This window comes from Vidua macroura, chromosome 6 (genome assembly GCF_024509145.1).
Source record: "Vidua macroura isolate BioBank_ID:100142 chromosome 6, ASM2450914v1, whole genome shotgun sequence".
Lineage (NCBI taxonomy): Eukaryota > Metazoa > Chordata > Aves > Passeriformes > Viduidae > Vidua > Vidua macroura.
Window position 1 is genome coordinate 51,165,242 of NC_071576.1, and position 26,412 is coordinate 51,191,653.

General features: G+C 36.8%; 1 protein-coding gene across 5 annotated transcripts in view; it reads right to left on the reverse strand.

The window, feature by feature from the left end:
• Nucleotides 1-4,143: 4,143 nt before the first annotated feature.
• The window catches only part of INSC (INSC spindle orientation adaptor protein), a 126,184-nt gene continuing 103,915 nt past the window's right edge, over nucleotides 4,144-26,412 (reverse strand). For 4 of the 5 annotated variants that reach the window (XM_053980635.1, XM_053980637.1, XM_053980638.1 and 1 more), the window contains 6 exons: nucleotides 21,131-21,302; nucleotides 18,762-18,940; nucleotides 8,470-8,536; nucleotides 6,797-6,952; nucleotides 6,078-6,154; nucleotides 4,678-5,623 (listed from right to left, as the gene is read on the reverse strand). In XM_053980635.1, coding sequence (XP_053836610.1) covers nucleotides 5,441-5,623; nucleotides 6,078-6,154; nucleotides 6,797-6,952; nucleotides 8,470-8,536; nucleotides 18,762-18,940; nucleotides 21,131-21,302 — 834 coding nt within the window. In that variant the 3' untranslated portion in view covers nucleotides 4,678-5,440. Of the gene's footprint in view, nucleotides 5,624-6,077; nucleotides 6,155-6,796; nucleotides 6,953-8,469; nucleotides 8,537-18,761; nucleotides 18,941-21,130; nucleotides 21,303-26,412 lie in introns of all 5 variants that reach the window. The other variant, XM_053980636.1, reaches the window with a different exon arrangement.

A 26,412-nucleotide genomic window follows, 5' to 3' on the forward strand; every position in this document is an offset into this window, starting at 1 on the left:
CTGATCAATTCATAAACTCTAAGTCATCAGGTCTGCTTGCAAAAGTACCAAAACATGAAAGTATAAGCTGATATACCTATACTTTCTCTCAGGCTTTTTGGAGGATATGTTGGTCCTTCCCCTTGTCCTAAGAACAATAAACATTTCTTTCTATTCTAGCTGATCCTTATTACATGTATTTAACAAGGTATTTTTGTTACTTAGTTTCTCAGGAAAAACCTTATCAATATAGTAATTAGCAGAACCAGACCTTGGAGTGCAACTCTCTTCTGTTAGATAACTAGCTTAGACAAATATACTCCCAAGAGGAAGACATTTGTCACAGCTGGAAAAAGAAACTCAGATCCAAGAGCAAGCCAGAAAATAGAGATAAGGGTCTCCACAAAGAGCATAAATATCTAGAATAGATGATCCTGTTTTTTTCTTGTTCCCAGTTCTTGAGCTTGTCAAGGGCTGAAATTATTCACCCACCTTCCCACCAGTTCTGCACTTCCAACTCCCATTAACAAATTCACTCTGGACCTTTTTTTCAATGCTTAATGCCATCTGTATTAAATTACAAGTCCTCCGGGCTTCACCCGGGTGCCCAGCCAGTCTGGGGGAAAACCCTCAGAGGACCGGTCCGCGGGGAGGATGTGGCGGGAACCCGGATAGCTCCACCGTAAGGACGAGAGGGCTCCGGAGTAGCTGTATTCCTAGAGGCTTTAGTGTAGGAGAGTCGCAGGAACAGGAGGGGGAAGACGAGGGAACACAAGCTCTCTGGAAGGGAGCCAGCTCCGGGAGCCCCGAGGGAAGGCGGGGCTGGGTATTAAGGGCAAAGGAGTAGGAGTGGTTAGGGTACAAAACAGCCAATGGGTAACGGGTAAAGGGGGGGAGACAGAGTGGGGTGACATACAGAGAACTAATCGGGGTACAGAGGAGGAGTGGTATTCTAACAGGGGCCAATGGGGATAACCATTGGGGATAACCATTTCTGGAACTGGGGAGTATGCTAAACATTGACGGACAGCTCTTCTGGGGTGGAGAGCAGCAGGTGATTGGCAACCTTTTTCTAAACTGTTGCTGCCTCCCAAGGGAGAGCAGGAACCCCTCCCACAGCCATATTCCCTCCCCTTAAGAATGAGAACACTGGTGAATAATTTACAGTGTCTAGAGTGCTTCTTTAAATACATTAAATTTAATATAAATTTAAACTGAAGATCAAAGCAGATTCCTCAAAATACAAAAGCCAAGGTTATTTTGACTGTTCATTGCTGTTATCTAAAAAGAGATGGTCAACAGAAAAATTTGTAACTAGCCATATGAGAGACCAGAATCAGTCTTGTACAAAGGCAGAACCCTACAAATGAAGTAATCTTTTGGATACTAGCAGACAAACCCAAAAAAATAGTTAAGGTATGCAAATTACAAAGACATTATTTTATCCTTTGTAAATACAAATACTATTTTAAACTGAAAAGGTCAAACAAGTAAAATCCCACATGTACCAAGTACACAATAAACAGAGAATAACCAAACTTTATTCTATGAATGAAATATCTGGGCCCTGAACATCTGTAAAAAATTTGAAACCAAAGCTGAAATTTGAAGACATTGTCCAAAGTTTCTGGAGTGTAAATCAAAATTACAAAGAATCCTGCAGCTCACTGCATGTTTGTTAAGCATTTCTAATCTCCTACAAAACTGAAAATGTTCAGAAGAATTTAAGTGAAACAACATTATTTCTAACAAGTTTGACATTCATTTTCCAGGAAGATTAAACCAATACCTAACCTATATTCAGGCACTGTAGGTCAATGAGTCCACATAAATGAGCTGATTTGTGAATGTATTACATATACTCTCCACTCTCACTCCTACCTGTCTATGTATAGACACAGGGAGTGCAAGGATTAAGCCACTAGAATACTTATTTTAGTGAAAATTTCTTTATATTAAATATTGTATTTAATACTAAACTTGAAAGAAAAAATGCTTTTTCTGGCTTAAACTGTTCTTTTTTGTTTGTTTTGTTTAAAAGCTGAAGAGTCACTTTCAAAGCAAACATTTAGAATCAAGAATTCATTCAGAATCCAGAATTCGCATTCAGAAGTAATGAGAAAAATAAATCAATATTTATAATGACTTATTATTTCCAAGTAAATCAAGAAGTAAAATTAGAGGCATGTTTATTTTCCCATAAACTTTAGCATATACAAAAATAAAGTGCACAGCTCCAGGTGAAAAAATCAAAACCTAAAATGGTTTTGAGGACACTTAGGTGACAAGAGGTCTGCTGAAATGGCTTTTTCAAGATATATTTTCTGCTGCAAATATGACTTCCATCTAAACGTACTTTTCTTCAGTAATATAAACAGCCACATCTGTAATATGAACACATTTAAATGGAAAATATGGGCCTAGAATGAAGGACCCATATTGCAGATTGAGAGTATATGTAGTAAATTCAATCAATGGGTATTCACATTCCTGTATTTGAGAGCAAATTAGTTGTTACCAACCTGCTCACTGAATATTTGATTGATCTGTTAGAAATTACATTAAAACATTATGAGTCATGATGGCATTTTCTTAATAGCTACTTCAGTTCATTATGCATGAGTGGAAAATTTCTTTAAATGAGATCTTAAATTTACCTATTATGTGATAAACCCTACTCCATCTAGAAACTCATATCTCTGGTGTTAGCTGAAGCTGACAGAATGAGGTTCTGTACAGAAATTCCATACAGAATTTGATGTGTTTTATCAGGGTTTTGCCAGGCTATAAGAATTATAACAACAAGATTTTATTTTTGATTCATTTTTAATGAAATTTATTAATTCATTGTTTATACCAAGAAATCCATGGCTCACACATGTATTTCTGCTTAGTGAGGAAACTGTTAAAGTCCATCACTAACACAATGTTATTAAAGCTTTACAGTACCATACATTTTAACAATCTTGGAAACTTAAGAAACTGTCTCAAAGTGAGCAAAAAACACCAGAATTCATCTCTGTGCTTACTAGAACAATCTGATTCAAGACTTTCCTTTGAATAGCTGCTCATGACAGAGGTCATTGTATGTTTTGTAAGGTTTTAAAATTCAGTCAAGATAGAGCTGATTATATGAAGAGCTCACAAGAAAGACATTAAGGCAGAGACTTCTTAACCCATACAATCAAGGGAGAAAAAAGTAGCCACCATTGTCTCACTGCTTGATGCAGGACAGATTTCTCATATACAGAAAATGTGGAAGGCAACCACAGGTTCACAATTTCCTGGTGCTTTCCATCTAAAAACCACATAACACTAAAGAAACATTATTTAATTAAGCTGTTTAATATATCTACAAAGTACAGTAAGGAAGGAATGTGGGGGAGTTTTGGCAGATATCCTAGAACCCTGAAATTGCAGATCATAAAATGATCCAAAGCAATGTTTGGAAGCCATGAAGAAAAAATTACATCATTTTTTTCATAATCTACAGAGTACTTTGTGAAAAGTTAAGGAAAAAAGAATACCAATATACTGCTGATTGAGTAATTTTCAATAGATGTGGTTTTTCAATGAAAGGAAAAAGAAAGAATTAAGAAGAATGCTAATGAAAAAAAGTTGATTTAAAAATCACATCTGTTATTTAAGTTATCATCCATTTCTCAACTTCCAGAGCTCCTAAGAGTCCCATTTAAGTTTTAAAAATACTTTAAAACTAGTTAGCAAGTCAGAAAAATGAAAATTCAAGTTACAACTAATTAAACTCTTCAAATTATTTAGTATAGGTGTGAACAACTTTTTCACAAAAACAGTAGCTTGGATGTTAAAAACATGTCTGGGCATTAGCATTTCCAGTTCTTGCAAGGCTTGGAAAGGAGAGAAAATTATCACTGTGTAATGATTTTAAAAAATAGGTGGAAAATCTCACATTCTGAGATAAAATACACACACCATCAAAGATTTTTTTCTAGAATTCTATGGATTTCTTTAGGAAATTTCAGTCAATGTAAATAAAGAGCTTTCTGTTAGTGTGTATCCTCTGATGGAGCACATCTTTATACAGCCTAAGAATGTATTCTAGCATCATTTGAAGCCAGTATTTGAAATTTTTTTGAAATTTTTCTCTTGGTTATATAATTCTATTAAAAAACAACAACAATTAAGAACTGTAACATCCCTTTAATTTCAAAGTATGTACTTGCAGCTTTCAGGACTATTTTTCTCCTACTACAGATGAGGCTAAAACATTTATTAAAAAACCTACAAAATGTCCTAACTATAGAAAAATATCAGTGATAAAACATTATTAGGAGCATTTAACATCAGAACAACAAATTCTTGGCTTCATTACCTTTATTTAACTATATTAAAAAAAACATTTTGTTAGATGGCAATGATAACGTCTTGTGTGTCTTGGCAGGAGAATAAAATAAAAAATTACCTTTGCAAACTACAGTAACAAGTTTTCTTATTCTGTCCCTTTGTTCTGACAAATCCCATGTTCATGGGTTTAGAATAAATAAGTCATAAATAACAATAGGACTAAACCAAAATAAAATTGTACATGTGTTATCTTACTGTGTACCTATCACCTTCCTTATTGTTCAAAGATTTTTGGCTCCCATTTATACAAAGCTCTCTTCCATATTTGTGCACAGCAGAAAAGAATCCACAAGTCTGGGCTTTACCAGCTGCTGAAAATCTGAATCTTCCAGCCCATCAGGACTCATAACTGCCAGTCTCCTCAAGGCTGCCTAGAAAAACAAAACAGCATCCTTGCAATGCAGTCAGGTTTGGCAAAGTCTTCATTCAGGAATCCATAATAACCATACCTAAATAACAAAACTGAACTCTGCAGGTCTATGGGTTCTGCTACCTGGGTAATCTCTCCTCACTGTCTTCATCTGTCAGATGAATCTTCTGTCATGCAAAGTTATTCAATGGCAATTATTTTGGGGCACTTTACTTTTCGACCTGAGCAGCAGGTGTAAGTACAGCGCAAGCCCTCAGACACCAGTGACAATACCTATGAAAGCTTGAAGCAGTTTATGTCTCAAGGACAATATTTTTGCCACATTTTTATCAGAAAACATCTTCAGGTAGTTACTAAAATATCAGGAAAAGCCAAATTTCTAAGACAGGGAGGTAGATAATGTCTCAACCAATAGGCATGGATTCAAGGAATGTGCAGCAACAACTTCAGTGAGACAAAAATCATACTCTGGTTTGCTGCCATCGCTCTGTGGTCTCTCCTCCAACCACACAAGATTAACAAGTCTTCTTGGCATGTAGGAAGAATAATCACAGCATTTTCTATGCTCACATTTATAGTTTCTTCATCCTGAATGAGACCTGCTTAATAACCAGGCTGCAATAACTGAGCAATAGTTTTACATTTAAAATAACATTAATATCATAAAGCACTGTCAAACAGTATTCTTCAGTCGTCATTCATCACAGCTTATGCTCCAACCCTAGATCCCCCATGTCCACAGAGCCCTTTCACAGAAAACTCAGTGAAATCATTCAGCTCTGGCATTTGGCTCACAGTCCATGCAGTGCAGGGCCAGGAGATGGTACCTTTCTCCTGAGCAGAGACAGTCTTAAGCTTCTGGTGCCCACTCCTTGCTGGGCACTGTATTGTCTTGGCAACACAAATAGAACAAAAAATTGGATTGGAGTGGAAGCAAGAAATATCTTATCACTTTTTTTGATATTTTACATAAATATTTTCAAATATATGCGTGAGTGCTGATAAAGGGCTATTAAACCCATGACTCAAGGTTCATTTCAACAAACACAGAACCATCACAGAATGGAATTTAGGAATTAATGAATCCTTAAATTCCAAAGTGTTCCAAGGAAATTTTTTGGTGTCCAATAATGTGAAGATGAAGCCATTTTTCCTTATGTGCTTAAGTCTGCAATCCGAGGATGAATAATTGACAGTGTACAGGATTATGCTTAAGGGGAAAAGCAGGAGACCCTAACATGAATTTAAAACATTTTGGCAATACTTATGCATTTTGAAATCTAAAGGGATTTTTTTTCCTTAATTTTCCAGTATAAGCATGAAAGGAAGATTAAAATGTACATACCAGACATGCCACTAAAACAGAATCACTGTTATTTCTTTCTGTTGGTGATCTGCAAAGTTTAATCAGGCGAGGAATACCTGAGAGCAACAAAAGAGTGTCAGGAGAAATCATTTAGAAAACCAACTTCTTATTTTGTAATATTTTTTAGATGCATCATATTTATCTTTTTTTAGTAGATATGATCTCTAATGCAAAGATGATATGCAAATACTTAAAGGACTTTTCATGGAGCTATGCAGTTCAGAGCAGTCATAATTAATAGTTGTAAAGCATAAACAAATAAACTGGCTTTACTTGCTGCTGCAGTTTCAGAGTGGAAATTGTGACCTCCATTTCTTCCCTACCAATCCTCCCACACACCTTAAAAAACTCCTACCCAAAGAACACATTCCCTCCCATTGGATTCATCACATCTGGACCTGCTGGGGTCCCAGTTTTCTGTGCCCTGACAGATCCTGCATAAAGGAATGAGGAGGCAGCAGTGTGAGTTGGCACAGCAAGGCACAGATACATGTTGAGTGGATGCTGCACATCAGGCTTCTCTGGGAAACAAGCCAGAGGTTCATTTAGCTCCATCTCCTCAGTCATCCTCTGGACAGACTCTATTGGGAATATCTCTCATAAAGTTCACCAAGTGAGGCTAAAAATTAAAAAGAGCTTCTCCATGACTGGCAGTTCCGCCCTCTTTCAGTGCCATTAAGCAGGAGACACATCCTTACAGCTGAGTTTTACAGCTGCATCTGCCACCTCGGGATCTCGGCTGAGCCGTGCCAGGGTAACTGCAGATTTCTGCTGGACTCGCTCACAAGCTGCAGCTTCTGCTGGATTTCCAGAGGAGGATTTCTCAAAGAGCATCTCCATTAAAAGCTGAACACCTACAAGGATGCAAGAGCCGTCATTATCCGCTCTCCAACAAAAAAACTCAGTGCAAAAAAAATAAAGGGGTAAAGGAAATCTGGGTTAATACAGACCAGCCACTGCCCAAAAAGGGAGAATGGAGAATACATAAATGAAGTCTGCATTTTTGACTTCAGCACCCAGGCACATCTGATCTATGCATTTTTGTCTTCACTAGAAAGCTACAGAACTTCTGGAACTAGAAAATGCACTAACTCTTTCGTCTTCTAAAAGTTGGTATTTTAAATTTCACTAATTCATTTCAGCCAACCAAATGTAATTTCTTATTTGATTCTAAATTAACCTGAAGGTAATCACTATCTGAAAAACCTGTAGTCACATATTTCAGGTCTCTAAATGAAGTTCCACTCTCAGTTAATTTTTTTTGTTTGTTTACATATTTTTAAGCAAGCCTTTAAAATTTTCCTTCTCAAATGTTTAAGGGTATTTTAGAATGAGGAATCCTTTAATGAAGGAAATGATGAAATTCTGTTTCTTGAACTTTACTGTATAACCCTTCACTCCAGAAGAGACAATGTTATCCCTGTCAAAGTGGCTTCATTAACTTATTGTTGCCTGTAGGAGTTGATATTCTTCTTATAGCATCACAAAAAAATAAGATGATTTCTCTTTTCTAGATTATTTTAAGTGTAAAGACAATTATGTGCTATTAAACTCTATATGCTATTAGGCATTCAGATTACATCAGGTAGCATCAGAGGATTTTAACTGTTAGAACATTTGCATAAATAATTCAGAGAATTATCATCAGAACCATGCAGCTAGATAATAATCAATCAACATACAAAAAAGTCAGAGTTGAGAAGAAAGTACCTAAATTCTCCAGCATTCAAAGACCATTTTCAGAATGTGGCCTCTGACTAGCACCTGTTTATTATAACATTAGGCAGACACAAAAAAGGTTTTACACCCAGGATGACTGCCAACCCCTCTCAAAAGCCAGGGGGCAAATACTTCTTGTGAAATTCCATGACAGAATGTATACACAAATTTTACTTGCTGTCACTGTCCCTGACAATCCACTGCAATACCCAGCATGAGTTAGGCCTACTTGGCCTAGCAAAACAATATATGTGAATTTTCATTGTAATTTAGTGTATATTAATATATAATACATACATATATTAAAGGTGTATTAATAAAGCATTTACACCTTCTCACATTACCTGTATTACCACTGTACAGGTTGCTGAAACACATTTTACTACTTTGCTTTGAAGTCACACACACAGAACACCAACAATGTGGTCACAAATGCAGTTTCCTAAAACAGTGGCATTTTATTTCATTTATGTGGAACCATCCCCAGGGCTCATTTTGCACCCTGCAGCAATATGCAATATGCAGCAGAGACAAGATGCAAAATGAAGCTTTATTAGTGAAGCCTTTCTCCTTTACCTTGTAAGTACTACATTCCCATCTACTCAGACTCTCCAGAAATAAATATAAAATACAAATCAACTAAAATACATACCATTTCCCTGAATGATTTCTGAAGCACACTGGTCGAACACAGACATGTTTGCCAATATTGTTACCACCTGTTGTTAAAAAGAGAAAGAAATATAAAGTCCAGTCCTTCAATTCAGTAATATTAAATATCATTGTGGTTCATAAAATTAATATGGCAGAAATAAAGCAAATATTTGGAAGTGCTATTATTGCACTGAATCGGTTCAGGTGAAATGCTAAGAAATCCTTGCAAGAGATTTGGAGTTTTGAGCTTTGATTCAAGGGAATATTTAAGGAATATTTTTCAGTTTTATTGAAGTCAAGAATTGTGTGCATGTCAAGACACTGTCTCAAAAGTAACTAGACTTAAAATTCTGTTTATATCTTTCCAGAGGTAAAGGCCATGGTTAGGCTTTGTACCAACACACTCTGTGTTGATATGTGCACAAGGACATTTTGAGATCTAGATTTATAGAATTCCTTATCCCAAATAGCTTTATCTGTTTTTGAGATTAGGTGTAACTCAACTTGCTTAAAGCGATGCAGCAAGCTACTAACAGAGCTGAACCCTGTGGTGCTGTTGGCTTTCAGTCAGCCATTCCCTTCATTGATGTCACATACTTTCTCACACATCCTGCAAGACATTCTTCTCAGTCCTTCAAATAGTTTGCTTTTTGCATGCAGACACATCCCAATATTAACAGCATATGTGAGAGATCGTCAGAATGCAAACCAGAAATAATTTTCTTTCTTAAGAGATTTTAAATTTTCTTTAATTCAGGAAAACTGACCAGCCTCAAAAATAATGGTCAGTTTTGGAACTGGTTATCAGCTTTTAACAGTACAGTGTCACTTCAGAAACCAGCAAACTTCTTAGATGTAAGGAGGCATGAGATCAAATCACCATTCTGATCTCACTTTGCCTTTTTAAAAACAAGGATGACTCATTTCCGATGCTGTGACATAAAGGTCTTCCACTTTTGAAGGTAGTGTTACAGTGTCATCTCCCTGAATAAATATACTTACTTAGCATGCAAATGAGTTGCTGAAACTCTACAGAGTGACAGGTAGAAATATGGTAACTCAGTGTATGTCTATGTATTTATTCCATATTAATTATTAACCATGTTGCAGGCAGAGTGTATATGTTTTCTCATTCTAAATTATATCCCGTTAATAAAAATTGCTTCCTCTGTGCAGAATCTGTACCCCATGTGGCTCTCCAAGCCACAGATGAAGAATTCAATTAACCACAATTTGAATACATGCCAATTATTCCACTGCTTCAAGTTATTTTGTCTAATAAGTATTTTCATACATAAAAATAGTTTGTGTGCATCTTTTGACACCAAAAAAATTATTTGAGGTTATAGATATATTTCCTTCGTGTTGATTTTGTGGCCTCCATATTTTGCAATATTTATGGACTAGATTGGAGGGTTTATATGTAATATTTTCCAGAGGGGTGTAAAAAAGACCCTTATGATCAATGACCATCAAGTTCTGCCTATATTATCTTTTAAAATCTTAGTTGGACTCAAAAGGTAGTTAAGCCATAGATTAGCTCACTCTATATGGATAGATTTTTCTTTCCCCAAAAAAATTTATTTTCCTGTGAGGTAAACAATAGGAATAGGATAACATAAAAATGTAATAGGCAAGCAGAATAAAGAGTTGACTTTAAATGCTCTATTTCCCCTACACTTTCCTATTTTAAAGTTCATGCAACTTACATGAAAATTTCCTCTGTAATACAAACAAAATTTCAAGGAAGTTTCCTATTAAGGATGAACTCTCTAGAAGAAAACACAAACAAATGTAGACTCAATTTGCTTCAGAAAGTAACACTTCTGTGATCACTGGTATTAATTAATTCTCATCTCTTCTGGATTTAGAGTTGATCAAAAGTATAAATAGATGTTTTCCAGTAGGTTCTCTCCCACTGTAGATTTTTTTTCTTTTTGTCTAATGATACAGAGGCTTACACTGCAGTCTTTATCTTTGCTTCTCTTCCCATTATCTGGCTCCAAATTTCATAAAGCCTTAGGCAGTCTCCAAATTAACTATGAAGTCCTGTTGAATCAGCAAACCAGTTCAGATGTTACGGTGAGACATGGAGCACACTAACAGATACAGATAAAAGTGACTGTCTAAGCCTTATTTCATACTTGAAAATTACTGGAAAAGAATACATACACAATTTATGATTCTTGCAATTATTTTGGGTTCCTAAACCATGCAATGAACTTGTGGTCAACTCAAAGTGTAATAAAAAAGGCATCCTGAAGACATGGATACATGAGCTCAGGTTATCTGCCATTGCCTTCCTACCATGGGGAAGGAATGTGCTGAAGCCACAAGCCAATTCTTGACCTGTGGGATTTGTAGATGTGCTATGAAGCAAATTTTGTCAGGGAATCAAGCATAATTCCCTACCCCAGCACCTGTATCTCTGCTAAGCAGATCTGCTTTGGAGGTGGATCTTGACCCATGCATTTCCAATATCTGTATTTTAGCAGTGCTCTCCAAAAGACCGACACAGGCTGACCCACACCCCTTTCTCTGATATCCAATCCATCAAGAATTTCAGGTGCCTTTCTCTGCCAAACCTGTGGCTGCAGTTTGTGAACTGGCAGCCCTAAATCTACTGTACTAATGAAGAGCACAGAAAAATAGACTTGATCAACAAATAATCAGCATAGAATCATAGAAAGGCTTGGGTTGGAAGGGACTTTAGAGATCATCTAATTGCAATCCCTGTCATAGGTAGAGACATTTCTCACTTGATCAGGTTGCTCAGAGCTCCATCCAGCCTGGCACTGGACACTTCCAGGGATGGGACATCCTCAGCTTCTCTTGGCAACCTGCTCCTGTGCCTCACCAGCCTCACAGGAAAGAATTTCTCCCTAATATCTAATACAAACCTACTCTTGTTCAGTTTGAAGCCATTCCCCTTGTCCTGTCACTACATGCCCTTGTAAAAGGTCCTTCTCCACCTTACTTGTTGGCTCCCTCAGGTCCTGGAAACCCTATGACATTTGTTTGCCCTCAGAAGTGAGCTGGATGAATGATTCAGGTCAGTGTCACGAGTAGCACTGCTAAAAACAACCCAGAGCTCCAGGGCTCCTCCTGTGCTCACCACCTGCCTGCTTCCCTGTGCTCTGCACACCTGAACCACGGGGCACTGATACACAGGGCAAGGCAGAACGTCAGCAAAGGAATTCTCAGGCCAGCTCAAGATTTAGCACCTTTTGAAGGGGCACCAACTTAGCAAAAGAGCAACATGCCGAGATTTCACTGAGAGTAGTAAGATTTTTCACAAGAGCAAGAGATTAAGCAGTTAAAACTGAACTTAAAAACTTAAAATTTTAAGTTAAAATTGAACTTTAAAACTTCAGAACTTAAAAAAGCACACCCAAAATCAAGAAGCTTTGAAGGTTCATCTTTAAATAGTATGTTGGTGAACTGAGTATACAGAGATATTTGAGGGGCCCCTTAAGACCCATGGAAAATTTCTCTCTTTAATAAATAAACTTAAAAAATAACAGGGTTATTTCATATTTTTCAAATGTCAATACAGCATCATCTTCTTAGTCGTGCAGTTACCATGGAAATTAACCTGAAATCTAATCAAAAGTCTATTTTTATAAGCAAAATAAGTAAACAGATATTAAACACAGATGCTAGTGACAATATCATATATTATTATAAAGTTGGCAGTGTTGATCTTTTTTGATTATTCTATATATATTTCATAATTTTAAATTTGTTTCTATTCCCACATAGTTTCCTTTCACTCCCTCAGATTTTCACACATATTGAATTTATGAGTGGTGAATCTTCCTTTTAAGTTCTGTAGTCTGTTTTGCCCTGAACTGTAGGAATTTCAGTTGTCAAGAACAATTTAAATTTGAGAAACCATGGTTAATTAAGAATTTTCAAAATAGTTTTCTTCAAACAACAGTCACTTGGGATTTTTTTTTTTTTTTTGCTAAAATACGTGTTTACTAATACTATAATAAAACTTTTCTAAACAACTAATGGTGACTAATGCTCATTAACCAGTGTACTAAGGTGCTACATCCTTGTTACAAAAGTAAAAACTAGATACAAATGCTTTGCTATAAATTAAGATACACGGAGTGTAAATCTGTAATAATCAAAGAGATTTAAACTTAAAGAACACTTAAGAAACAGAAGGCTTCTCTGAAAACCTTCCCTTAGTGGGAGATTTAAGAAAGTTTTCCCCTTTATTGTGAAATGAACTACTAAGGAAGATGCTCATTTTAGCCCGCTATAGGCCCAAAACTTCCACAATTGAGGGTCCCTTATCTCATTTGTGGGAGGGGGAAGTGTCTACAGAGGTGGAAGGTGTGGTGCTTATATACCTTAATTGATAATAAAAGCACACGGCTCAGTAGGCTTTTATCAACAGTCCCAAAATAATAAGAAAGACACAAGCTCAAAATAAGAATTATCAAGTAATTTAATAGGGTGGCAAAGTAGATCAATATAGAATTGCTAATTCTGTTAGTTAATTACTTCTTTAAGGCTGATTCATTGCTAAGTAATATTAATTTTTGTACATATTATAAGAGCATTTTGTAATTCATTCAAATAAATGAGATAAGCATAAATCATAGTGTGTCTGCAAAGTTCCAGATAGCCATCTTTAGAAACAAAGTGGCACCAGAATACTACTCAGAAGCAAGACAGAGTCTCTGTTTCTGAAGGTAAGTTAAAATCATCTGAACATCACAATTCAAGATCCATCCACAGGGAGATAGCAAAAGAGTGCATTTAGCAGGCATCAAGAACAGGCATTACAGCAAGCTGAGGTAGAAAAAGCCTTTCAAGATATTATCTATCAGGAAAAAAAACTTCAGTAAGAAATCTCTGGATATTCTCTCTGGGACATTATAATGCTTGAAAATAGAAAATAACTCCAATGGCTTCTGATAGCCATTTTTGTGATTTGGAACTTAGTTTCTCTTCCTGAAAACAGAAAATAAATACAGCTAGATGAGCAGAAGAAGCTAACACCCCCCAAAAATAATAACAAGGCATGGAGACAGAATCTGCTTGCAAAGTTCAGGTTTATTCTGAGACTGTGCCAGGGAAATATAATTTTGGCATGCTGAGGCAGAGGAACAGAGACTAAAGCTGTAGGAAACTTACATTTTGGAATGAAGGAAGTCTTTACTACATTTTTATTTACTTTACTTCCTATTGCTGACTAATGTAGATAAGGAATAGGCAGAATAGCCAGGCTCTTACATTATTTGTTTTAAAGAAGCACATAGGACACGCACCCTGAATAGGTCACATTGTGAAAAGACACATCCCATAAACCAGGGCATATAACTAACAGAGTGATCGAGCTAGTGGCCACAGTTTTCTGTCTTTCAGGTTACAGCCTGGGGGGGAAAGAATAACCATCTCTCAGACTTCCTTCAAGACATTGAAAAGCTTCTCATGTTTTTCAAACAGGCTCAAGCAGCCAAAGGCACCTAAGAGATCTGATCTCCCCAGAGCAGAGCACAAATTAGCCTTTCAACACAAATTAGTTTTTCAACTGAGCTGAGATTTTATTCTTCCAACTGAAGCCCTTGCTTTGCAAGTAGGAGCACATTGTCTTATCCCACACAGATTCTAAAATATGACTGGCAGAATTGTAATTAAGCAGGAATTCTGTCTCAAAAATCTTAGTGTTTAAGATAGACAGTCAATTTTGGAGCCCTGAAATATAACAATCCATAATATTGACCATATAATGCCAGCCAGTACTGTTATTTATTTGTGCTGGTCGCATGTGCATGAAAAGACAGAGAAAAGCAGTTAAACAGAAAAGCAAAAAACATCAGGAAAATTATTACAATCTTACATAGGAAACTAATTGGACTATCATTAATATAATGATATGGTTAAAATTCAGATAGTCTGGTGACTTTGGCCTAATTTTCAGTTTTGCATCTGCTACTAGCAGTCATGTTTCTTTCTTGATTTCTTAAGCCTTTTAAAATAACTTAATTTTTTAATTTATCACTTCTCTTTCTAGCTATATTAGTAGAAATCATGTTTTCTCAGTGTGATCTAGCCAATACTGGAAAGGATCCCACTGTTTTAATGTACAGTTTACCACCTACAGTGCACAGTCAGGTCTCTCAGAGGGAAGGGAATTTCAACCACGTATCTAGTGATCATGATACCAAAGTCAGAGCTGGATATTAACAGAGACCTGTACAAGAAGACAGTGCAGATACCCTTTTATGACCTTGTCCACATGTAAAGGCTTTGTTAATAAACTCCCCAGTATTAAGAAACTCAGATTGAGAAGTAGTACTGCAAGTTTCTTTCATACAGACAGGGATTTTCAAAGGAAATCTAAAAGAACTGTTAATACTATTCTCATTAAAAACATTGTTCTCAAAGTCTTTCACTGGGGGTTCAGCAACATTTGGAAATCATAACTTCTTCTATTATAGTAACATCTCTCTCTAATCTCCTTTTGGCACTACAATCTTCATTTAAGGGGGAAAAATGAGGAAAGACAGTAAAAATAAGCACAAATGCCTGATAAGGGGAAAAAAGGTGAAGAGCAGAGAAAAGAATGTGGAACCTAGAGGAAGAATGGTATTAAGGACTTAAAATCTTAAATGACACAGAAGATCTCAGTGTCTAAACCAGCAGTATCTCCCAAATATCAAGAAAACAGGAAAGAATTTATTAAAAAAAAAAAAAAACAGCAATAATTTCCAATTTTTCCTTCCAGCTTAAGAGCCTTTCTCCACCACAAACTGTTTTGAAACATAATTCACTGATTTTAGACCTAGGAATAACCACTTTAAAGGGGATGTGTTCACTGCACATTAATTCTTTGTCTTCCTGAATAAGAGAAGATCAGAAGGTGTTAGGCTATACCTCCACAGCTTCACAGGTAAGGTGAGAATATTAAAAACACTGAAGAGACAAGCGGGAATGCAGAGAGAAAAACTGTATTATAGATAAACATACTGTGCCCAAACATACATATTTCATATTTTTCTATGTAGAGTCTAAGATGATGGTTAAAGTCAAGAAGACCCTGGATGATAAGGGGTTTAGCTAAACCCCTCTTCTGACAGATCTTAATCTCCATTAAGACTGCATACACAACACTGCTGAATTTAGGCATAAACCCTTCTGAAATGATATTTTGGTGCTTTTTTGAAGTAAAATGCCTTCTCTTCAGAAAACAACTATCTGGAGAAAGAAAAGAGAACATGGGATATTCATATCCATTTTGACCCAAAACTGGGGACTAAGGAATCTGGAAAATATTGCTTTATGACTGTTCTTATACAATGTATTTTGCTACAAAACTAAGAAATCTCAGTATAATGTTGCTGGCTACAGAAACAGTCACATGCTTCTGTAAAATGGGCAATGATAATCTTGTTTATCAGTTAATCCAGCTCTCAGTTCTAGATTTCTTTCCTAACCTAATCTAACACTGCCTAGGAAATGAAAGAATAAGGAGGTTGGTTTTTGGATAGCAAAGATAGGAAAGGTTTGTTGTTGTTTTTTGTTTTTTTTTTAGTTTAGGTTTTTTTAAAGGTTTTTATTATCTGTAAAAAAAAGCTTTCCAGAAGTCAAAAGGCAAAACAATTTTAAAGCAGTAAAATATTTTTTGCAGCCAGTACACAATCTATCAAATATCCAACACCTGGGCAGAATGTTATTTATTTGTACCATCACAGAGAGTGATAACTAATAATAATTCTATGTCCTATCTAGAAGGACATAGTGTGAATTTAAGATGAGATAAAATGACACAAAGGAAAAAAAAGTTCAGTGTTCCTTCCCAGCATTTTTGCTGTCTTCCTCCCAGTTTTGGCTTACAGTAAAGCACACTTCAGAATTTTCTTAAATCAGCATTAATGCTAAAGTAGCAATATACTCAGAAATATTAGGTAGTTTTCTATAAGTAGCTGTGCTACTTAAATATTTGTATGAAAAACAGAGCATTTACGTTTGAGGGGTCTTTTATATAATTTTATAACATTCAGACCACATTTTGTATCAGCTATAAAACTACTTACTTTGTTTAATCATTTCAACATTCAGTTCCAAATCCTCTTTTTTACTGACCAGGATGACTTGATTATTCAGAATGGACATCAGTGCATGAAAATATATTTCACATTGGCTCTATAATCCAAAATAAAATCTTGAATAAAAAAATTTTCAAACCTACTCACTTTTAATGTACATCTCCCTAGGCAAATGTCGACTGCCTGGGACATAATACTAAACATACCGGGAAAAGATTCTGACTACATTACTTACCTAAAAGGACTTCTTGTCAAAAGCCAAAATTGGAATTTATTATATCATTATAAAATATAGTATTGTAGGGCTGTTTTTCTTTTCAGTTGAGTGTATTTTCCAAAAGGCACAGAGCAAATTAAAAGGCAAAATATTCCATGAGACTGCTGTAATTGGCAGACACCATCCCCACCCCCAAATACAAGACTGAAACAAGGGGAGCTTTTCAGTCAAATACACATTTGTTCAGGAATTTGAAGGAAGACTTCTCTCAAGGCTTTTGCATTACCAAAACTGCTTGACTGGCAGCTCTTAAAGACAAGATGAGCAGCACTCAGATTCCACCTGGACATTCAGTGCTCAGTAAAAACTCCAAGGTAGGATTTTATGATTCCCATTGCTGCAGGAGCCAAGGAGTCAGCTCAGAAGCTTCCTGCAGCACACCACAGGGAACATCACCCTTGCTGCTCTAGTTTCTCGTTCTGAGAAAGAAGGTGAGGTGTTCTGGGGGATGAAATCTCCTCAGTTCTTGGAAGGAAGCCACTCAGTTTGCTGTTCATCTAGCTAGTGAGATGAACTTGCAGCTCACAAACTGCAAAAGGTCTGGAACTAGCCTGTCACCTAAAAAAAAAATCATACATATTCCTTTCAAGATTACCTTCCTTAAAAAAAAAAAGGGGGCTTGCTGTGCTACCCCCCAGAGCAAACAGCAAACTCACTGCTGACAGCAGAATTCAGATGAGGGCATAAGGGAATAAAGAAATCAAAATTTTCCAATGAAAGCATACAGGAGGAATAAAAAAAAAAAAAGACCGTGAAGGATTGTACATATGTAATAGTACACAGCCATGACAACACCACAATTGATACCTCTGACTTTCCCCAAAGAGCACTACAGTAATTATGGCTTAATTCTATCTTTTTATACACAGACCTGAGCTGAAAAACTGCTAAGTGCTATTAACAGAAGCTAAAGCAGCCCTAGTAATCCCTCTAGAACACAAATAATCCATTTTTAGGGTCCACTATACCTTAATTTCCAAGGCCTGGCTGCTGGTTAAGGATGAGCAAAGCCTTCTGTGGCAATGCAGATCCTAAATCTACCATAAGTCATCTTTGGCTACTTCAGAGCTGTGAAAGGGAAGATTGTGAGGCTTGAATGGTGGACTTCTAATTACAGTCACAAGGTCTCATGAACAGAAGTAGGTTAAGGGAGCTGAGTACCAACCTCCATCCCTCAGCAGCCACCACGGAACCCTCAGGCCTCATACACATCACTGCTAAGGCAAAATAAATCACTGAGATGCCAAATAAGCAGTGCCTCTGCACCATCCCATTGCATTTGAGTGCCTGAGAGGAGCAAAAGAATTCTCCCTGATTTCATCTGTGCATTATCATAGAGCTTTAGTATTCTGTGTGCCTTCACTAAAAAAAAATTTAAAATACTAGTGAGAAGGAAAGGGAAAGGCAAAAGTACATTAGCAGTATTTGCCAATAAAAATTTGCAAACCATCTACCAGGCAGACAGGACTTGGTCCAAAGCCCACCGACGTCAGTGGGCTGGGGATCAGGTCCTTATTCAGCTTTTGGACGCAATTCATCTTTGAATTGACAGCTATATATTTAGGCTCCATATATATCTTTGCCTCAAAGCTCTGTCTAGTCAAGTTTTGAAACCCTCCAAAGACAGAGATCCTATAACCTGTCTGGATCTCTGTGTCACTATTTGGCCCAATTCATGTTGAATGACAATAAATTCTACTATCCTAAATATATGGAACTGCAACCTTTTTTTTTTTTAAATCAGGTTAAAGTTGTCATATTTTATAATGCACATTAAAAAACATAATAAAAAAACAACCAAAACCAAAGAAGGAGCTGAAGGAGATAAAGAGGCATTATAATGAAAAGAACCAAGAAAGGATTGGCTATGTCAAAACAGACACAGTGCTGAAATCTTTTGCCTTTTACACAAATGTGACATTGGCTTACAGAGAAATTCCTCACCTGATCCCGGGAAAACGGAGTATCCACTATGCGTTTGTCTGAGCACGCTGCTAGGAGAATCTTCATTGCATTTAACTGGAGCAATATTTCACAAGCCATGGTATCAAAGAAAGTAATATTGGCAAGAGCTGCTGAAGCCAGCAGGAAGACTTCACCTGATGAGGCTTCTTGGCACAGCTCTAGGAATGCAGAAAATAAGCTGAATAAAAGTCATTCCTTCAATGCAGCTGTTAAAAGAAATATTTAAGCATCTGCAGCTTGCAATAGTGATCTTATTAGCTGATACGAAGTCAATAAATGTGGAGTTAAAAAAAAGGAAACAAAAAATATAAACTTAATTTTGTCAGTTATGTAATATCATAGAAGGGTTTAGGGTGGACAAGACTTCTAAGATCATCGGCTCCAACCAAGCCCAGCACTGCCAAGTCCACCACTAAACCATGTGCCCAAGTGCCACATCCACACAGATTCTAAATACCTCCAGGGATGGCGACTCAACCACTTTCCTGGCCAGAGTGTTCCAGCACTTATCAACCCTTTCCATGAAATAATTTTTTTCCTAATATCCAATCTAAAATTCCCCTGGCACAACTTAAGGCCATTTACTCTTGTTCTATCACCTGTTACTTGGAAGAGACCAACACCCATCTCACTACAATCCCTGATGAACAATACGCTCTACCTAATATACCACTCTACTGGGAGTATTTCATTGCATGTTGCTCAAAATAAAGCTTGCTATAACTAAATGAAATCAAATACAGGAGGCAGAAAGCTAAAAGTAAATGATCCATATGAGAATAATTCCATCCTCTTCTTTAGAACAAGGCACATGTTGCTTATCTCTAAATCTAATTCTCTGTAGTTGAAAATCATCCTGCATATTTTTCAACTTCAATAAGTGCTGAAGAGACAGCTACCTTTTAATCCCTTGTACATATATACTTTAACTAAGATGTGAATCACCTGGTAATAGGATTTCTGCATGGTTTAAAAATTAAACATGTTACAGTAATTCAATTACTGAGTTATAAATATTAGAAGGAAAGTGGTGTGTGATTACCGAAATGGCTCTTGCAAAGTTATACATGTTCTATTTTTAACACTTACATTTCTTGGGCAGAATATGTACACCTAAAATGCCCGTGGAACTTAAAGAGCAACAACTGGGGAATGATCCACCAGCTAATACATTCTGGATAGGCTCTTCAGATTGGGCCTTGACTGCAGTATACTAAAATAACCCAGAAAATCAGCTGAAACAAATCAGGTCAGATGCTGCTAGCTACAACAGAACCCAACTCAGCACAGGCTAATTCCACCCACTGTATTCCGGGCAGTGTCAGGGCACAAGCTTCTCCATTAGTTGCTGGACATCAGGAATAAATTATTCCCTTGATTTCTGCATCACTAGTTCTGTTTGGACCTATTGAAGAATGCCTAAATACATCTCTGATAATTCCCAACCACAACAGAATCCTCAAGCACTCATAATACTCTTTTTTTCTTCTTTAAAAACAAATAAGCAAACAAACAAGCAAACAAAAAAAAAAAAAAAACTGTATTCAAATTGAAGTTCTGCAGTTTGACTGTAACCACAGGGTTCACTAGAAAAAATTCCAAATGTACTGAACTATTATACATGAGAAATCAAACTAGAAAACCCAAACAGTACATTCTGATTTGGAGCTCTGGAAAATTGAATTTCTAGACTAGAGAGAGGAGAATGCTTGAATGAAAGCTTCTGGTATTTGAGAGAGAGGGAGCACACTGCCAGAAATAAGATATTCCTCTCTTTAGAAAGAAATGAGAAATGTCATCTTGTTTTTCTAAAGTATCCTCACTGACCCAGCTTAAGGAAAGTCTTGCTGTTACCTTTGTCTCACTTTACCATGGATCAGGGGCCTAGACAGGAAAGACAGATCTTTCATTTTCTTGCAACAATACCCATAGATTACATGACACTCTATTTCTCCTCTGAATTATCATACAAATGCAGATGTAGTGGTGAGCTTGAGTCCTAGCAAGTTTGGAAAATACAACAGGCATAATGGTTTGCAGCTCTCAATATTCCTCTTTTACAGTCAAAAATCAGACAAGAGGATGCTTTGCTGAGTCCTCCCTGGAGACTCTTAAGATAAACTTTCACACAGACATTATTTTTACAAATATTAATAAATTCTATTCACATGGGGCCTGGAGTAAAAAAATATCATGTAATTGCAGAATTCTCTGGTTCAGAATTTAAAATTGTTATTTTATCTGTTAAGGGAAGGATGGTAAATATTATTTAAGGAATATTTCTAATGAAAGAGTCATACCCTAAGGTGTTACTTTATCTGGACTCAGAAGTCCTGTAGAGAACTTACTGACAAGTGCTGTCACGATTTCTTCCATATTTTCCAGAAAGCTGCTGAGATGCTGAGTGAACGTGAGATGTGGAGATGTGATCTGGGCAATTACTGCTGCTGCTTCTGCATGAGTAGCTTCAGAATGGCTGGTATCAGTGAGGATGTCAGCCAGGCACAGTATCCCATCAACCTATGGAAAAAAAATAGGCAGAAGTTAGAAATATTGTAGGAAATACTTTTGCAACTAAAGATGGTTTTCTATTTGTCTTTTCTTGGCAGTGACTAAACGACTCAATTTAATTTCAAAAATAACTTCAACTTGGTGGCCTTAGTGTCACAGGAAATTTCAGTTTAGCAACTACAAATGAGATCAGCATATGAGTTTGTTGTCCTGGCAAAAGTCTTGAAGTTCCTTCTCCCTTAATGTTTCTGTGAAATCAATTTTGGTCCAACAAAGCCTTCCCTGACAGACATCTAAAGTTAAATATAAATCCAAAAATAAACTCTGATAAGCAAATGTTAATTGTTACTATGCCTCATTTGAGCTCTACTACAAGACTCAAACCTCAATGTGCACTAAGGTCTAAACAGACAATTTTTTTTTTTTCCACTTTTGCCTGAAATTGTCACAAAGCCAGCACAAGATCAAAAAGAATAGTATTAAGATGACCCTGGCCAAGCTGCTCCTGATGAGCTTGCACAGTACTTCTATTAAAGCCAGGTCCATGCATCCCTTGCTTACTTCAAAGGAAAACAGAAAAATGAAAACTCACTTAAATGTATGGTTTTAGAGTGTTTGAAGTGTTCTTACATTGTTCAGGCAAATAGATCATATACACATACATTGTTTATGTTATAGGAGACCCACTGGCACAACAAAAGACAGCAACAGGGCACATCCATTGGGATCCTTGTTAGCAACAAAACACAGCAAGGGAGTGTTCTCTCTGCACAGGGGCATAATCTGTGAACTTTCAAATTAATAGCAATGTGTTTCTCCCCATTTAACATAGCCATGAATAACTTATCGCGTTGACAAACAAGTAGGTAGACCATAGGATCATTTAGGATGTAAAAGACCCCCAAGATCACTGAGTCCAGCCTATGACTGACCACCTTGTCAAGCAGACATGGCACTCAGTGCTGTTCAGTCATGGCGGCTGCACCACCTCCCTTGGGCAGTACATTCCAAAGCTTGACAACCATTTTCATGTAGGAATTTTCCTGATGTCCAGCCTGAACCTTCCCTGGTGCAGCTTGAGGCCATTTCTTCTTGTCCTGTCACTGGCTGCCCTGGGAGAAGATGCTGACTCCCACCTTGCTCCACCCTCCTTTCACTGCCTTGCAGAGAGTGATAAGGTCTCCCTTGACCCTCCTTTTTCTCCAGGCTAAACACCCCCAGCTCTGGACACTTTAGAGATACAAGGAGGAGTTAAGAAGGCTTAGTACTGAAATATACTTCAACACTCAAAGAAAAAACAAACCCACACACATTTGTGTTGTACAACCACTCTTAGCTCTGTTGCTCAGACTGCGTTCTCTGTAAACTCAAAGCTTCCTCACAATATCCATGTCAAGTCCTACCCATTATCTTCAAAAAGGGTATTTGGCAAATCTCTTATTATCTTTTTTTTTTATTTATTTATTAATACAGAATGTTGAGTTATCTTAATTACTTACCCTGCAATGGGCATTAATTAAATTATTTGATAAGTACTGGAGTAAAAATTACCTTCTGTAAGATTATTCACTGGGATGGAGTTTTTAATAGGAAATAGACTATATCATTGAAACTCTAATAACACAGATAAATAGAAAAGAAATTATATCTCTATTTTTCCCCACATCAGAAATGGTATTTATTGTAGAAGCTCTAGCACTGGCAAAAAGAGAAAGAATAAATTTTCAATGTTAAACATTTTCTTGACAAGCTTTCAACATTAATCTACCTACAGCAAAATATTTCCTCCTAGTTATGGCAGAATTCTACAGCTTGAAACAGCAGAGTCACATAATTCACTGGGCTTCAAAGGTATATTAATAGATCTCAGTGTCAAGAATTAATCTATGTCCTCACAAGATGATTTAGTGCCCAAAGTGTGCTAGACAATATCATATGCAAAACCCCACTATTTTGTCACCTTGAAATCTCCCCAGATCACACCTTGTCTGGGGTCCAAAGGATGTTAATAACAACAGGCAGTATAAAAAGTTAAACATATTCCAAGACATTGCAAAAATACTTGACAAGAAAGTTCTTCTAAGATCCACTTCAGTCTTCAGCTCTAAATTTACTGGTTAAAATTCACTTGGCCTACTTATATTCAATGACCTTGACAAATGACTTAAGAGTGCTTTTATGCTGTTTGAGAACAGCTAATGGCTTATGAAAGACAGGTACAAGTACACAGATTTTTCTATCACCAGTAATTGTGTAAATCTACATTAATGATACAAGCTTCTACTGCTGTACTCAAATTTTAAATCACATGTTTGATTTCATTATTTGTTAAGCAATAGTTTTTGGAAATTGGGAGTTGCTGAATTGTGAATAAAAATAGCAGATAGATAAAATTTTATTCAACACAGAGATAAATTACATATTTTGGGTCTAGAAAAGCCAGCACTAGTTATTCTTCTTCCTTTTCAGAAACATGTAAAATACTAACAAATTCAGCCTAAAATTTTCTCCATACACTTTTCCCTGCCATCTTAAATATAGAAAATAAAATAATTCTACTTCAGCAGGCAACCCCATTTATAAGTGTCTAGCAATAAATTTTAAAATGACAGGGGAACAATCTAATAAAAGCACTTTAACATCCAAAAAGAAATTGCTGCTTAAAGCATTTTTATAATTAGGTTTCACACTGAAAGGAACTTTGGATGGCTGCCCTGTTTTCTGTTTAATTTTGGTGAAGTAATCAGCTAAATGTCAAATATGTTCATCACCTTGGCAATACAAAAGAACCAGTTAGCCAGATAATGCAAACAAATGAATTCCATGAATGCAACAAGATGCTGTGAAGCCCTTGCATTTGAGGAATGGCGTTCAGTAAATGCTTGATCACTAATATTTCAGTATTGATAACTAGAAAAATGCCAGGAACTTACATCCTTATGAACATAGCCCTGTTGTAGAAACTTAATCCAAGTGACAAAATAAATGTGTGACCATGTTACTGCATAGATCAAGTCTTCCGAAAGGAAATAATTTCTTTTTTTCTACAACAGGAATGAATGAGTTCTGGGGCAACAGTTTTCTTTCTTCAGTATACCTGCCCTTCCTCCTAAAAATATTAAATAAAATTAGACATCTGTTAAAGATACCAAGAGAGAACTTGGGATGGATTGCATTTATGACTTCATTATTTGAAATATTACACACAACAGCAACCTTAACTCTCTGCTTTCCACAAGGGGGTTTAAGGCAGTTTTTCCATGCCACTCTGGGAACCAAGACCCATTGTCTTCCTTTTAGAAATGTCTATGTTCATTTGTGTAAAATGCTGCTGAAGGCCTTCTCTCGTAGCACGACTTTCCCTACTATTCCTGTTTGCTCACTTAGCATTCAGATGATCCCTACATATTGGTAAAACTTTGGTCAAAACATTTTTTTGCCTTCTCTAAATTGATCTCCAGAGTCATTTGGTGAGACTGGAAAGTCTTACAGGCTTCTGTCAGCAGATTTCCCACTGTCAAATCCATGGATAACACCATCAGCCTAAATCTGGGTGCTTCTGGTAAGAACAACCAGCAGATTTCAAAGCAGTTTTGCAGAAGAATAAAATGGAGATGTTGCGATCCAGAGGTAGGGCAGCAAATGAGGAAACAATATCACAAAGGAGATAGCCCTTTAAACAACCTCAATTTTCCCAGAAGAGAATTTCAATAGCAGAGGCTGCACCCAACAGTCAAGAACTGATAGATCAGAGCTGTGTGGCTTCTCTCCTTTCATTCACACTGTGTAACAACATCTCCTACCTGAAGCCAGGACAGGTTAGCTGTGTAGGTGAAGACATGAACATTAGCAGGGCAAACCAAATACATAAAGGTGTATAAAAACCCAGACACATCAAAATTTATGGGATGAGGAAGAGGGTAACTCACTAAGAAGGCAGGGAGGGAGGAGTATCATATTCATCCAGCAAAACACATGTATTGTTATTTTGATGACTTGTTACTGAGTAATGAGATGATATAGAAAACAAAGTGATGCCTTTAAAACATCTCCAAAAATAATCCCAAATAATCCAAACTACTGCAACAATTCCATGGCAGTAGCACTGACCAGTGAACAAAACTGCAATGATTTTTATAACTAATGCTGTACAACAGCAGCCAGGGCACCTAATTTAAAAGCCCTGTTGTGTACACCATGGAAGAGTGTGGGGATGAATAGAGGTTGAACAGTTCCCAACTCAGTAGCTTTGAAACTTCTGTCAATAACTTTAGCTTTGTACCTAAACTGGCAGTGAGTTGTGCTTTGGTTTGCAGCAGCTTTGACTACAGCTTCCCTTTAAAATTCCCCTCCTTCAGATGTGGTCAAGCTGATGAAGAAGTATTTGTTCTTTCTAACATTTATCCACCAAGGAGAAGTGTAAAGTTGATCTAGGAATATTGTTATGAGCATAAGAGAAAAGACATTTGGCTGTACCAGCTTGAAGGATGCATTAAATGTGGCAATGCCTGAGTAGCAACCTTACATCAATGCTGCAGGGAGAAACAAAGTGCAGAGCAAGATGAAATAAGAAGTTCCTTACTCTGGACTGTCTAGGAGCCGAAAGATAAATCCTGTGCAAACCCCTTCTCCCTGTGAAACCAAGAGGAAGCAGCCCTGCACCTCAAAATTCATGTTCCTCAGCACTCAGAGGTACTCTAAGCCTGTTGCAGATAAAAAGTACAAGTGGTTTTCAAAGAGATGATAGAGAATAAGTCATTTTACAGAAAGGATGGACAAAATCAGTAAGGTTGATATCCAAGACAAGACTTCTCTCTTCTTTTTGCTTCAAGGATAAGAGAATAGCTGGCTTTGAACTCCCTCAATATTGAGGGCTGATATGAAGGGTAAAACAGTCTTTTAAATAATTTTTGTGGTTGATAAAAGAAACCAGGCACTGCACTGCTATTATCCTAGCAATAGTCACATATTCCCACTCCCATAAATCACAGCATTACATTGCTTCAAACTATTCCCCACAAATATAAGTGAAATACCCAAGGATAAACTCAGCTTTCCTCCAATGTGATATCCCTCCATTTCTACAGGATAAACCCTGAGTGGCTACAAAGGGCAGGAG